Source organism: Vespula pensylvanica, chromosome 12, assembly GCF_014466175.1.
Source record: "Vespula pensylvanica isolate Volc-1 chromosome 12, ASM1446617v1, whole genome shotgun sequence".
Lineage (NCBI taxonomy): Eukaryota > Metazoa > Arthropoda > Insecta > Hymenoptera > Vespidae > Vespula > Vespula pensylvanica.
Window position 1 is genome coordinate 1,341,893 of NC_057696.1, and position 14,621 is coordinate 1,356,513.

Consider the following 14,621-nt stretch of genomic DNA (forward strand, 5'->3'; position numbering starts at 1 on the left):
AAAAAAAAAAAAAAAACTATGTCTTTTGAAGTCTAATTGGTTAGGGGTATATTTACTAATTGGTCAAACTCATTGGACAGTGACAATTTTTGTAACAAAATTTAAAAAAAAAATTGGTAGGCTTAAAATTTGTTTACAGGAGCACATGAACGCCGGTTTCCTATATTGTGAAGACTCGAGCGACAAAGCGCATGCCACTTTCTCGCTTTCATGGATCTACGCCATGTTAATTTCTTTACTAAATTGCACATTTTGAAATTCTTCCCAAATTCTACCATTTGTCGTAATTACTTAACCACTCAAATTGTATCATTGGAACAAAATTAGGCATGTGTCTGTTTTCTTCATCCCACAGCTCGATAATCACGAAATAAAACCCGGCAAGAATCTGAAAGTAAACATTAGCGTTCCTAATCTACGACTTTTCGTGGGGAACATACCAAAGTCAAAAGGCAAAGAGGAGATCCTGGAGGAATTTGGTAAATTAACAGGTAAAGTGAAATTCGAGGAGTGTGTACCTACCTACCTACCTATACCTACCTGTCTACCTGTATTGTAACTTAAGAGTGGTAGCTTTTAAGTAGTGGTTGTAGATGGTATGGAACTATGGAGCATCCAAACGATCATGCGACTGTGTGATCTACAAAACCTGCGGCACCTTCAGATCTGGTCAGTCTCCTTGCCTCTCGGTTTATTAGTGAACAGTAACACCTCTCTGGTCCAAGTCTTCTTTCCTCGCATATTTAGGTTGAGTTATGAGTTATCTGCTTCCTACTATACACGCGGAACCTTACTATCCATCTGCCACCTCATTCCCACTTTCTGCATCTGGTTACTTCATCGAACTTATATAGTGCTTCTTTGCCTTCTCTTTGGGAAGGTTCAAAAAGAGGCGAGGAAATGGAAAGAGAAAATGTGGAAGCTATACATTAGATTAAGAATTTCTTTGAATCTACGAAAAAAATGCTGTGCTGTGTTATTGCAATTCGCAATATGCAAATGTGATTCATGACTAAGCCTCAAGCATGGGGGTATGGGAGACCTGCGTGGACCGCTGGGGCGTTTGACTCGCTAACAAACGGACAGGCACTCCCACCCACCCTGTATAATATCAATCCTCGAACTTATTTCCATCCTGTAGTCCCATAAAATTTTCATTAGTCCTCTGTACAATCTCCCTGAAGGTCGCTTCATGAAATCCCACATTCAGACAGCCAATAAGCAGGTGAAATTATAAAAGGCAAGCTTAATTGGCACTCTCCTTCCACATTATTCTTACAGCTGAATGATTATGAGATTCGGAAAGGGAAAAAGATTGGTGTTACCGTATCTTATAACAATCACCGCTTGTTTGTGGGAAATATTCCAAAGAATCGAGACCGAGATGACTTGTTCGAAGAGTTTACAAAGCACGCACGTAAGTTGACAATTGTCCTTAAATCAGCAAGCAGTAACCAAATGAAGTTCTGTGGGAGAGATGAAGGGACAAATATTTATATATTAATGATTGGGTGTCTTGATCCAGTTCTCGTAGCAGAGGTGCCAGGTGGGTCAAGTCTAGCCCTCTTGCATTACTATATAATCACAAAATTGAACAAATCGGTATTTTTAATACTAAATTTTTATTCGATTTTGAAAGGTTTATATACTTTTCAGTGTGGTAATGCTGGTAAAAAAAAAAAAAAAAAAAAAAAAAAAAAAAAAAATCTACCTTCATAACACTTACCTAAATTTATTTTTAAGCTAAATGTGAACTCTTCAAGTATGAAATTAATAATTTCTTTATTGGTATATCATTCATTTCTTATATACATTGTGAATATGGATAAAATATTTGAGAGAAAAATTTTTAATACAAAATGTCCCACAACCAAGGGAATAAGACAACTTTATATTCTTGAAGCTGTCCAAAATTATTCTAAAAATAATAGGAATACGTCGTACAATAATTACAAACTATTGATTTCTTTTTTAAAGCAACGAACAAATATTGTTTATAACTAGCTAAACAACACGTGACTATGCTTTTGGTTGTTTTTTTTTTTCTTTCTTTTCTTTTCTTTTCATCTATCATATCTATCTTTTTTTATCACTCATAACATTCATGAATGTCGCATAAAAATATTAGCAATGTTTAAATATAAAAATATAGATTTCGTGTTTTCATAGAAGTCCAATTCATTGAAGTCATATTTCCTGAATCCAGTATGTGTTTAATAAAAAGAGCCCATATATAGATAATTAATCCTACTAAAAACGATGTTCATATTGTTTTATTTCTTCTGGGAAAATATAAGTACAGTTTAGGCATTTAATTGGTTTTGGGACATATGTGATATTGTTTTGTCAAAGTATGGCGTATGGTTCACAGATCTAGTTAAACGATAATACAGTCATCGTATCCTACATAATATCCATAGTACACTTATAAAATAATTTAGCAAAATTTCGCATAGGAGCACAATTGCATATCGTGGATGATTAAATTTATTTCCTTAATGCAGAGTTGTTGGTTTCACGTTGAAGTTTGTATGAATGGTGTATATTTTTTTTTCTTTTTTTTTTCCTTTCTTTTTTTCTTTTTTTTCTTTCTTTTTTCCTTTTTTTCTTTCTTTTTCTTTTTTTTTTTTTTTCAAGATGAGTAAATTGAAGCATAATTTTTATTCGTGACTATATTCTGCGTGTGCGTGTCGGTGTGCGTATGTGAGTGAGTATGAGCGAGAGTATGTATGTATCTTGCATGAAATCTCAAAATCTGGACACAGAGAGGAGATCTAAAAAAAAAAATAATATATAAAAGGAAAGGGCCGAACACAATATAATGAGGCATAGGAATGAATCTATCAATCACTTTCTTTTTAAGCATTTTATATTATAAATTAATGGATGCAAGGCATCTGTGAACTTATCATTATTATAAAATCTTATATAAAATATTATCTTTCAACTATGTTTATTGATCTTACTTTGACGCTTACTTAATCGACGCTTTCTGTATTTTATAAATATTCGTATCAGGTATTTAATGAAAATTTTAAGGATTATGCTTAAACATAATATGAAATTTTGTTTGTGTAAGGTGCCTTGTTATCCAAATAGTAGTAAAGCTTTTAAACTGAGAGGAAGGAGAAGTGAGCCATCTTGCAGAAATGGTTACACTAATTAATTTAACTTTCACACAAGTGTAATTTCTATTTAACAATTCATTTGAGTAAAGGAAGACTTAGTAAAACTACTATCATTGATAGCTGTATTTTGTTCTCACCTTGGTAATACATAGTTTATTTCGAAGAATTTAAATTGAATCAGGATTTCTTTGAAAGACTAATACCTTGCTTTTATATAAGTTAGTACAAAATATTTTTGTATTTCTACTATAATCTATGTATATTCATAGTGAGAATTATTCAACATTTGTTAGTGATAAGATTGTTGATTTTTGTTTAATAATATTACCACATTGTGTAAAACATGTGGGATATATGGGAAGGACTTTAATTCCAGCGTGGTAGATATTTTGAGTATTTAATTCAATCAGTGCGGTGCATGAAAATTCTAATAGCATGAAAAGACATTTTTGTACTTAATGATACATTCAAAATATTTAACCTGCATTATCAGTCATGGGTTTTTAAAATTTGTGTATTGAATTAAATATGACAAGTTACTGATGAAAAATTTGGGGTGTTTTCGACGTAGTGGTAAAATTCTACAGAATATTCTGAAAGGTTATATATGGAGCTTGCAATCTTTCCTTTTGTAGTTAATTGAACAATATCTTCGCAGTTTAGTGTGCTATCTTTCAACCCACAATTTTATGGCTTTGTGTTTGTGTTATAAAGCAATATGAGTTTAGTATAGTAAAATGATAAAAAGATTAACTTTCTAATATTTTTAGGCTTTATCTGTGAAAAATAGTTTATAATACAATAATCGAACTAGTAGTCAAATTCAAGATACATACAGTTATGGAAACAGATCTTAACCATCTCTTTTGCTCATATTCATGTTTAGGCAAATTATTTCGCATGAGTACTTTAACTCTCCATAAAGTTAATTGTCTGTAATAAATCTTGAGCTCTTTTTCTTACATTCTGAAGATTCAAATCGTAAACCAAAAGCACAAATTATTCTGTTTTTAAAAAACAAAAAAGAAATAATATAAATAGTAGTTAAAGTCGAGGTCTAATCAAATAATTACTGCAGGTCACACTAATGTTAAGTTACTAAATTATTATGTGGAAATCAATGTGTGGTATAAGAACTAAATAGTAATAATAACATGTCTTCATTTTCATGCACAATATGCAGTCGATGTTTTTTTTTTTTTTATATATATATATATATAAATATCTATGATTATTCTGTACAGAGTACATACTTAAGATTTTTTATATATTTTAATATGGGACATTCAACATTTATATGATGATTAATTTATATCATGATTTTTTGATGATTTAGAAAGAAGGATTTTTCTAATATAATTCGGTTAGTAAAGTAAATTTAATTCTTATCTTATTTTCCATTAAATCCCGAATATTAATAATGATAATCATCTGGTAATATAAATATTAATAATGTTGTTATAATGTTCTCTTGCCTCATATATAAATATGTATTTCTACGATTGTGAAAATATGTCATTTTGTAAATTAATATCAACTCTAATTTATAGCTAAAGGTAACGATTTATGTAGCAGGAATTACATGATACAAATTTTTTTATTTAGTTCAAAGTATGATACAATGTAAAGTATATTTTCATAGGTGTGGTGTTTTACATAGCTTTTTAGTGTAGAGTTTTTCAAGATAATATGGTAACTTAGTTAAATTTGTTGAATTTTTCAGTTGATATTTGATGTTGTTACATTGTAACAATTAAGTTCTCTATTATGTTTATTCTAAATCAAATAATTCTAAACTTGCCTAAAATCGACTTTTTTTTTTTAAATACAGAAACAAAATTCCTTCTATTTATATGACGTTTAACGCAATTTTAAAATTATGTTGCTTTTTATATAATTACGTCTTTTATTATATTTAAAAATATAATAAAATTTTCGGCCTATTCCTTGTATTTTGGTACAGTTTCTGTTTTTCGTTTGAGTAGTTTTATTTATTTCATTATATTTCTCTATTTTCCCCCCTTTTTATTTATTTTTTTTTATTTTTTTATTATTTTTTTATTTTTTTTTTTTTTTTATTTTTTATATGAACCTTATATACGTTTTGTATGATTTCTCACCATACAGCGGGCCTGACCGAGGTGATTATCTACAGTTCACCAGATGACAAAAAGAAGAACAGAGGTTTCTGCTTTCTAGAATATGAATCTCATAAAGCAGCCTCATTAGCAAAACGAAGACTAAGCACTGGTCGCATCAAGGTCTGGGGCTGTGATATCATAGTTGATTGGGCTGATCCACAGGAAGAGCCCGATGAATTAACAATGTCCAAAGTATGTTACAATAGATACCTTTAATCTCGTTATTTTATAGTCTTTGTTTGTGATTTCTTAAAATGATTTGCGAATTGAAATGATGTACGTGTATAATTATTTTTCAGGTACGAGTGTTATATGTAAAAAATTTAACGCAAGATTGTTCAGAAGAAAAGTTAAAAGAATGTTTCGAGCAATATGGAAAAATTGAAAGAGTTAAGAAAATTAAGGACTACGCTTTTGTGCATTTTGAAGACAGGGATAATGCTGTAAAGGTAATATTGATGTTTCTGTTAATGTTATCATTGGTATATAAGATAAAAATTAAAAATAATTACATGACATTTTAGGCGATGAACGAGTTAAACGGTATAGAAATTGGTGGTTCGCGTATAGAAATTTCACTAGCTAAGCCTCCATCTGATAAAAAGAAGAAAGAAGAAATTCTTCGAGCAAGGGAACGAAGAATGATGCAATCATTGCAAAGTCGTGGCGGGTAAGATATTATTTCTTCGATTTGTGTTATACTTTAATCTTTATTTTATTTCAGTAAAAAGTATCTCCTATGATTATTAAAGCAGATATAACATCGTTATATTATTTATTTATTTTCTTTCTTTTTTATTTTTTTTTTTTTTTATAGAGGGTCTCCATCCCATCCAGGCATGATGGGAGGCCCAATGCCAGTTCGTGGTCCTGGACAAGGTCCTAGAGGCACTGGTGCAGGTATGCGTGGACAAATGGGACGAGGCGATTATGGTAAGTACTATTTGCTATTAACGATTATTTATTCATTAATTTCAAGAATTTCTGTGTTAACCTATTCACTATTAACGTGTAAAATACACAAGAGTATTTCTGCAAAACTTAAATATCCTCATTACTGTTTAACATATATGTATGTTATCAAAATAATTACACAATTTTTAATATTTTACAAAAACGTTTTGATAAAATTCTATGCAACAAGCTTAAATTGCAATAATTGTTTTATTATGTTTGCAAAGCACTGAAAAGAGAATTGTTGTATCAAGTGTGTGAATATTATTTATACTTAGTTTGATATAACAAATGAAAATTTTCTTACCAATAACATCATTCAAATTGAATAGTTTCCTTTATAATACTATATACATGCAGTAAAGATCATGATATAAAACTTTGATAAAGAACTCAAGAACATAATTTTATAAAATTTTTACACGTGTGCCGAATGTTATAATATTTTTTATTTCAGACAGAATAATACTCAAATATACCAATATTTTTGATATGATATATTTAATTGAAATATCCCGCATGCTTTTGGGGATTTTTCACTATCTCACTACAGACCTTTGGCTTTACACGCATGATAGGCTCTTTCCTATGCGTGAAAGACAAATATTTATTCAACATTTCTAATACTAAGTTTTATATATATATATATATATATATATTTCCTCGACCACAACTTTTTCCTTTTCCTATTATTCCAATAGTATTTATTCTGCAGTAAATGCATTGAAAAATGTATGGTTGATTGCTTTCAATACTTTAAGTAAATTAAAAATTTCAAAATTTTAGTACGTGCAGCAAATTAACGAGAGAGATTAGTGTAATTTGTCCCGTCGTAATTTCTTATCATACCAATAAAATAACTTCCGTACTGGAATATATCTAATAAGGTTGTAGTGAGAAAGTGCTCAGATAATATAATTAGTTTATGTCATCCAAATTTATTTTATTGTAATGTTATCATCATCAGTTATAATGATTTAGTCTGAGCCTATTTATCTTTATAATTATATTATTATTACTTTTTTATTTCATTTACAAAAGGATGTTTATTTACTTAAATTATACAATGCTTGATGAGTGATATTAAGTATATTAAAAATTTATGTATGCAATATTTCTATATATCTTATTTACATACATATGTATATATAAATACATATGAATGTATAAGTGTGTGCTTAGCACTATAATAGGATCACCTCATTGCCTTACCACTACCACTTCCTGTGACACCTGTTTTCTGTTTTACCAAAAGAATAATTGCATGTGTATTGTTTGTTTTCTATTTCGTATGGTGCCCTAGAGTGACAGTTATTTTGTGACAGTGTACAATCCCGCGCATTGCCAGGGAAATTTGATCTTTTTGCCCTATCTCATTTATGTGAGCGTGTGTACTTTCTTAACTGTGTATGCATCATCAATTAAAAAATCTGTTTACAGCTCTCAAGGAAATAGGTAAGCCGCGGTGTTGAATGATGAATGCATCATTGTAGAGTATCATTGGTAGTCTTGTGTACTTTCTCTTTTTATGTTGACTTATAACCAATCTAAACGTACAGTATAAGGTCATCGAAAATCATTTTCGTTTTTCGAAGTGTTAAATAATACATACATACATCTAAGTGCAATCTAAAAAAGAATATATATACGTACGTATATATATTCTTTATTGAAATTTAACAGATTTGTATGCTCTACTATCTGTACGCATTAAATCGACGTCCCTCCATATAATAATGCTGTATACACAGTACACTTTCAATGCTTTAATGTGCACTGATCATTTACAATACATTCCTTTATAGCACTTTACATTTAACATATGATTGGATAAACGTTTTTCATAAGTAGGATAAATTAAGCCAGAATGAAGAAAGTTACTAATATTATTGATCGTTCATTTAAAAATCTCTGATTGACGGATATATATATATATATGTATATACATATATATATATATTTATAAATAATTCATTCAATTTTCGATGATCTGTGCAATATACATATATTCTCAGGATATGTGATGGTGGTAGGGTAATCATTGCAAAGTTTCTCGCGTGGAGATTTGCAACTAAGTTTTGTTATAGTTCGTTAATAGGTTTCTTAGTTCTTTAATATTTGTTTCTATTTTTTATTTTTTATTTTTTTTTTATTTTTAATATTATTATCATTGTTGTCATTGTTATTATATTATTGAAAGAATCGCAGAACAATGCGATTGCATTATTTTCTATTTAGTATTTCAAAATTATCTTTTCCCGGCATGCCTTTATTACATAAAACAGCATTACTTGAGTAAGTTGCTAATTGGATATATCGTGGCTAAATTTGGGTCTATTTGTAATGTGTGTTTTTATAGATTATGATTACGACTATTACGGTTATGGGGATTATCGAGGTGGCTACAGTGATCCATATTACGATGACTATTTTCGATACGAAGATTGCTATTTCGATTATGCGCCGCCTCCGCCACCTGCCAGAGGGAGAGGCAGGCAGCCTCAACCGGTGGGTCGCCTTTTTTAATGGTTCTAAAGTCGTTTTTGTTCTTGAATCATATTACTTTGATATATCAGCGGTAGTTTGATTGTGGCACAGTGTTCGCGGACTCCTAGCGTTATTGTATATCCACTTTACTACTTTTGCCCAGATATTACTACCCCCAGCCCAACATTTTGTCTGAGCGTGTAATTAACTCTGGCTAACTGATAAGTGCCTAGCTATATATGAAACTCACTACTAATGCAGGGATATGTACACTTGGAATTAACTTTAATTTATATAACATCAAATGCATTGCATCCACAGTATATGTATATATATATATATATATGTATGTATATGTGTGTATATATATATATATTTATATATATATATATATATTATCAATAGTAGCAATCATTCTCCAGCTTTTACGATCCAAAACAAAAATATAAAAGAAAAGAAAAAGAAAAGAACATACACAAGCATTTAGAAAGGAGCATAAAAGTAACCATATTAAGAGAAATATGAAAAAAGAAAAAAAAACGAAAAACAAAAAAGCTATTAATAGTCCACTGTGAGTGCATTGTATTAAATCCTGCTAGACCCTAACGCATATCAACTACTAATATTCCAGCACTTCGATCGCTAACGTATCCTCCTAATCCGAACACATTGCCACTGTCAAATTGCTTGCAAATCATATCTGAGCCATGGTAGACCCATTCTAAATTTCAACCAAAGTCCAGCCGGGAAAAGCATTTAGAACAACAAATCTTAGAAAGAAAAGAAAAGAAAAGAAAAAAAAAAAGAAAGAGAGAGAGAGACAAGTTAAAGTGAATACTGAAAAATGAAGAAGACACCTTGTGAATTTTATGTCTGTCCTTTCGTCGAGCGTCTTTTAGTGTTGCAGGGTTCCCTAACACTACCCCACCACATTACTATCAATTTCAGCAGAATTCCAGATGTAGGCATTATTAACCCATTCTACACAGGAGCTCGTTATATATACATATATATGCATATATATGCATATATATTATATATATTATAATATATAGTTGTCATCTAAAACTCCGTATCTATATATCGAAAGAAAGAAAAAAAAAAAAGAAAACTTCGGTTGATATTTCTTTTTGCTAATAATCATAATAATAATAATATAATAATAATAATAATAATAATAATTAATAGAGCAGCGACGTTGCGTCTCGTGGCTCGGATATGATATACTTTTCTATGTCAAGTTGCAGGGTTATCCAAATACCATAAGGGAGCACTTGGGCGCCCTGTGAACACCATTACAATTGTACCATCATTGTTATATATTGATTGCGATCAACTTTTTCTCTTGGCAGTCTCACTAATGCGGCAACGCAAAATGCACTGAGTTATGTGTTTATATTCGATGATGCTGCTGTGTTCCTCGTGTCATGGTTACGTTGTAGCTAGTCGCTTTTCAAATTTGTTCGATGATCATATTATTCATATATTCTCGTGGCCTGTTCATGTGCAGCATCGTTTTAATTTTCGTTTTATTTATTTATTTATTTATTTTATTTTATTTTTTTTTTTTTTTCTTTTCACACGTTTCGATCACACGTAATCGACATTCTGTCAGAATAGTTATTTTTGCAATTTTATTAAAAATTTTATTTCATTTTAATTCTTTTTCTTTTCTTTTTCATTTTCTTTTTCTTTTTTATTTTTCTTTATTTATTTTTCTTTTTTTTTTCCTTTTTTTTTTTTATTTTTCTCATTAGGGTTCGTTTTTATTACATGCTTTCTTCGTGACAAGGTTGTTTTGCCTTTTATCACTGTACATGTACTACATTATTCTACATTCTCTATGTAAGGGATTAAATCCCTTGCATGTCTCACTACTTTTAAGAAAGTCTTAGAAGCTGCTAGTCGTTACTTGTACATACATTGTTGTTAAATAAATACAAAAAGCAAGGTTTTTTTTTCCACGTATAGTCATTTCAATTAATGTTAAATTATGTATTGAAAAGAGAAAGAGAGAGAGAGAGGGAGAGAGAGAGAGAGAGAGAGAGAGAGAGAGAGAGAGAAAATATAAAGACAAGTGTCATTATTGTGATTGAATCTAGTATAGGTGAACAGCAATAAAGTTCAAAGTTTAGAAATTTATATATTATATATAGATCGGATTTTTAGGTCTTGTTAGGGTTGCATATCTTCTTTAGGTTTATCTTAATTACTATCCCAACCGTGTTATTTTCGTTTCTTCAAATAGCAGATTAGATGATGTAAATAATGTTTTTCACAATAGCGTTTATCATCTATTCTCTGTATAAAGTAGTTAAAATGAACTACTTTGAATTATTTGAAAGAACCTAAGATACGTTTTTATTATAGTCATTTGTGGATAAGATTTAAAAAGATGCTCTTATGGTATATATATATATATATCGTTATGTTGACGAGACGTTCAATAAAAATGATGTCGAATGTTGATATACGCTTAAATGTGTATTTATTAAAGGAACTTCTTCGATAACATTTTTAATACAGTTTCTTACAGGAAAAGTCGTAAGGTGCCTTGGTGCCTGAGTTTGAGATTGTATGTTTCCAAGAAAAAAAAAAAAAAAGCAGTAGAGAAACTACCACATGGATAAACGTCCGTTCCAACGGCTGTGTGTCATATCACGTTTTGTGGATCTTCACTGGGGTCCTATGAGAGCCAATTGATTCAATGTGCCAATTTGATAGCAGGAGGAAAAGTTTTTCGCAAGTTGTGTACGGCAGTATTGGAATAAACTAAAAAGGAATGATCAAAACTATTTGGATATATTTTGATCATATTAAAAAGCTGTTGTATATTATTATAACACGTTGTATTGTACACTGAGTTGTGCGTTGTTGGTGTGGCAGGCCATAGGTAGAAAAGGGAATACAAATATATATGTGTATATATCTATATATATATATATATTCATATATGTACATGAAAAATTAATATTTACATATATAGGTATATATGTATATATACATATATTATATACACATTGTGTACAACTGGTAGTGTAACCAGTAACACGACTCACGGCTCTTGCTTTGCTTCAGTATATGCTGATTTGCTTACGCTTTAAAACACGCCGCTATAACGTTGTTGCTGCCGCTTATAATATACCTTGATTGAATTTTGTTCTAGCTGCCAGTGCAGTAGGTTGTGTCGCTTAAAGTTTCTTCGCCAACCAATACAGTTCGCTTTATCGCTTTACTACATTGGATAACTCTGCTAACTCTACTGCTGTATGTAAAAAGATTTGGTTAGTAAGACCTGGTTTATTAGGTGAGCTCTTTTCCTGTCGCATTCTCTTCCCTTCTATCTATCTGTCTCTACCATATGACCTTTTTACCTATTTCACTATCACTGTCTTTCTCATAAGTGATGCGTGCATACACGCGTATATATATCATTCGTGCGTGTATACACTCTATTGGTATAATTGCATAAAACAGACTATTTTTAACAGATCGGCTGTAAATTACAGCTGACTGACTCTTTTTTATCTTTATCTCTAGAGCCCGGATATTAATATATTTTCGTATATTTATTGTCAGACTCAAAAATGGGGTCACTATTGTATATATGATATATGTGATATACATATAAAATGCAGAAATATAATAGGGATGGTGTTGAAAAGATGCATAATGATAATTTTAAGAAAGGGAAAAGTGAGTGGAAGAAATTGGAGAAACAATCAGTACCAGAAGGGGTAACAATTGGGTGTGTTGTTTGGTCAGGCTGGGCGTGGGCGTGGAGTAGTGCCACGTGGCCGAATCGGTGGCCTGCAAACCCGTGGGCCGGTCAGGGGGGGACGCAACCCCGCAGCTACAGGGGCCCGTGGGGTCCAGCGGCTGGTCGCTCGTGGGGGGGTCCGCGCCAAGGGAAGTTTACCAGGTGAGGATGGTCTGTATCTCCACAATGTATCATCTTTTATCTATTTAATTTATATTTATTAACTTTACTTACTTATTCTTTCTTCTCGTTTAATCTTGTATTCTGTTTAATCCATCTTATTGTTTTATTAATGTATTTCTTTCTTTCTTTCTTTCTTTCTTTCTTTTTTTTATTTATTTATTTTCTAATCAACGTCATTAGAATTATTTATTCCTTCCTTGCTTTTTTCTGTTAATCCTCTTCTTCTTTTTATATAAGTTAGGTTTTCCATTTTATCTATTATCAAATTACTGTTAATTAATATCTATATCTATATTGTATCGGTATGAATCAGTTCCTTTTAGATTTACATCGGTTTCTAAAGAAAATGTAAATTTTATTTTGTTTATATGTGTTATAAGAAAGGGATAGTAATACGTTTGTATCGAAAACTATTATTACTACTTATATTACTAATTTTATATCATATTTCGCATATTCTCACAGCTTACAGCATTAGCACTTCTTGCTAGTTTGCTACTGTATTGATTATGTCTTTCTTATCTTTTCTTTGCATAAGGATTACAAAAGAAACGTTAGTTGATATGTTCAAAGTAGTACAATGCTCGTACATATAGTAGTATTAAATTCTATAGCACATTTATTCATTATTTTTGTATTCAATGAAAAAAAAAAAAAAAAAAAAAAAAAAAAAAAAAAAAGGACGTTTTTGATATTGTTTATATATCGCACAATTTACAGAAAATATGTATCGCTATATAAATAGCTCCTATCAAGTAAATTGACACATTGAATCTTTCATTTGATTATGTTTAAAAATAGCTCCCGCAAGCTTTGCAATTTAGTAAGATTATAAATAACTCAAAAATAATGTCTAATTTTATTCGCGTTTTTTTCTTCATTTACAGATTTGCTAATGAACAGATTTTCAATGAGCGCAAGATGCTTTTGATGAAAATCGTATAATATTTTGATTTCAATATGATTGCACGTTTCTATTCAATATCACGGAATTCCATATGATTCGTATTACAGTAAAAGATTTATCCTGCTTTCCTTCCATCCTGTGTCCTACCCATCCGACGTTGATAAGAATCTAGGTTAGTCGTTGTATATATACATAACAATCTAATTATATTTTTACATTAACAAAACAAAATTATTCAATCTTATTTTACAACGTAAAACCATTAATTAGAATCATATAGTTATTCGTAATATGGCAATATGATTCTAATTAACAAAATAATTTTTCTTCTTTTTTTTTTTTTTTCTTTTTTTTCATTATTTACAAAAACCTGTTCGCGTTATATTTGAAAAAATTGATACTCAGTAAAATTTGGAAATTTCTGAAGTAAAAAAATAAAAGTCTGAATTGCTGTAAATAATAATAATAATAATAATAATATCAAGAATGATTTTCTTTGTTGCTTCTCTTGAGAGGTATAAAATTCTGTTTTTTTTTTTATTTATTATTTTTTATTTCTATTTTTTTTTTTTTTTTTTTTTTTTTTTTTTTTTTTTTTTTTATTAGGGACAACATCATAAACAACATCATTACGTGGGTATCATTGATATAACAGAAATATTATGTTTCACAGCAGGTAAACGAAAATTTGACGGGGGTCACCAGAACCAGGGGGAATCTAAACGTCGCTTCCAGAGCAACTGGGGAAACCAACCCCTCGCCCAACAACCACTGGGCAATGCGTACGGATTGGCGAGTGTGAATGGTGGCAGTGGTGGTGGTGGCGGCGGCGGCGGCGGTGACATAGGATTTGGAGGAAGATCTACAGCGCTCGGCAGCGTTTCTGGCGACGATCATGAATGGTATCAAGACTCATATCAATCGTGGAGCTAACTTCTGCGTGTATGTGAGTGAATACGCACGAACATACGTATATTGATATAAACAAAAAAAAGCGCGTCACAAGCGACATAGAAAGGAAGTGCGAAAGGGAGAGAGAGAAAGAGAGAGAGAGAGAGAGA

The 14,621-nt window shown here is 30.6% G+C and overlaps 1 protein-coding gene across 17 annotated transcripts in view; it reads left to right on the forward strand.

The window, feature by feature from the left end:
* Window positions 1-14,506, forward strand: part of LOC122633604 (heterogeneous nuclear ribonucleoprotein R) — a 23,194-nt gene extending 8,688 nt beyond the window's left edge. For 6 of the 17 annotated variants that reach the window (XM_043821653.1, XM_043821654.1, XM_043821649.1 and 3 more), the window contains exons 5-13: window positions 356-491; window positions 5,256-5,461; window positions 5,569-5,718; window positions 5,794-5,939; window positions 6,087-6,202; window positions 7,664-7,678; window positions 8,583-8,731; window positions 12,476-12,641; window positions 14,234-14,506. In XM_043821653.1, the coding sequence (XP_043677588.1) occupies window positions 356-491; window positions 5,256-5,461; window positions 5,569-5,718; window positions 5,794-5,939; window positions 6,087-6,202; window positions 7,664-7,678; window positions 8,583-8,731; window positions 12,476-12,641; window positions 14,234-14,493 (1,344 nt within the window). In that variant the 3' untranslated portion in view covers window positions 14,494-14,506. Of the gene's footprint in view, window positions 1-355; window positions 492-1,281; window positions 1,418-5,255; window positions 5,462-5,568; window positions 5,719-5,793; window positions 5,940-6,086; window positions 6,203-7,663; window positions 7,679-8,582; window positions 8,732-11,876; window positions 11,995-12,475; window positions 12,642-14,233 lie in introns of those variants that run through there. The other 11 variants (XR_006328151.1, XM_043821659.1, XM_043821657.1 and 8 more) reach the window with 11 other exon arrangements.
* Window positions 14,507-14,621: the final 115 nt, after the last annotated feature.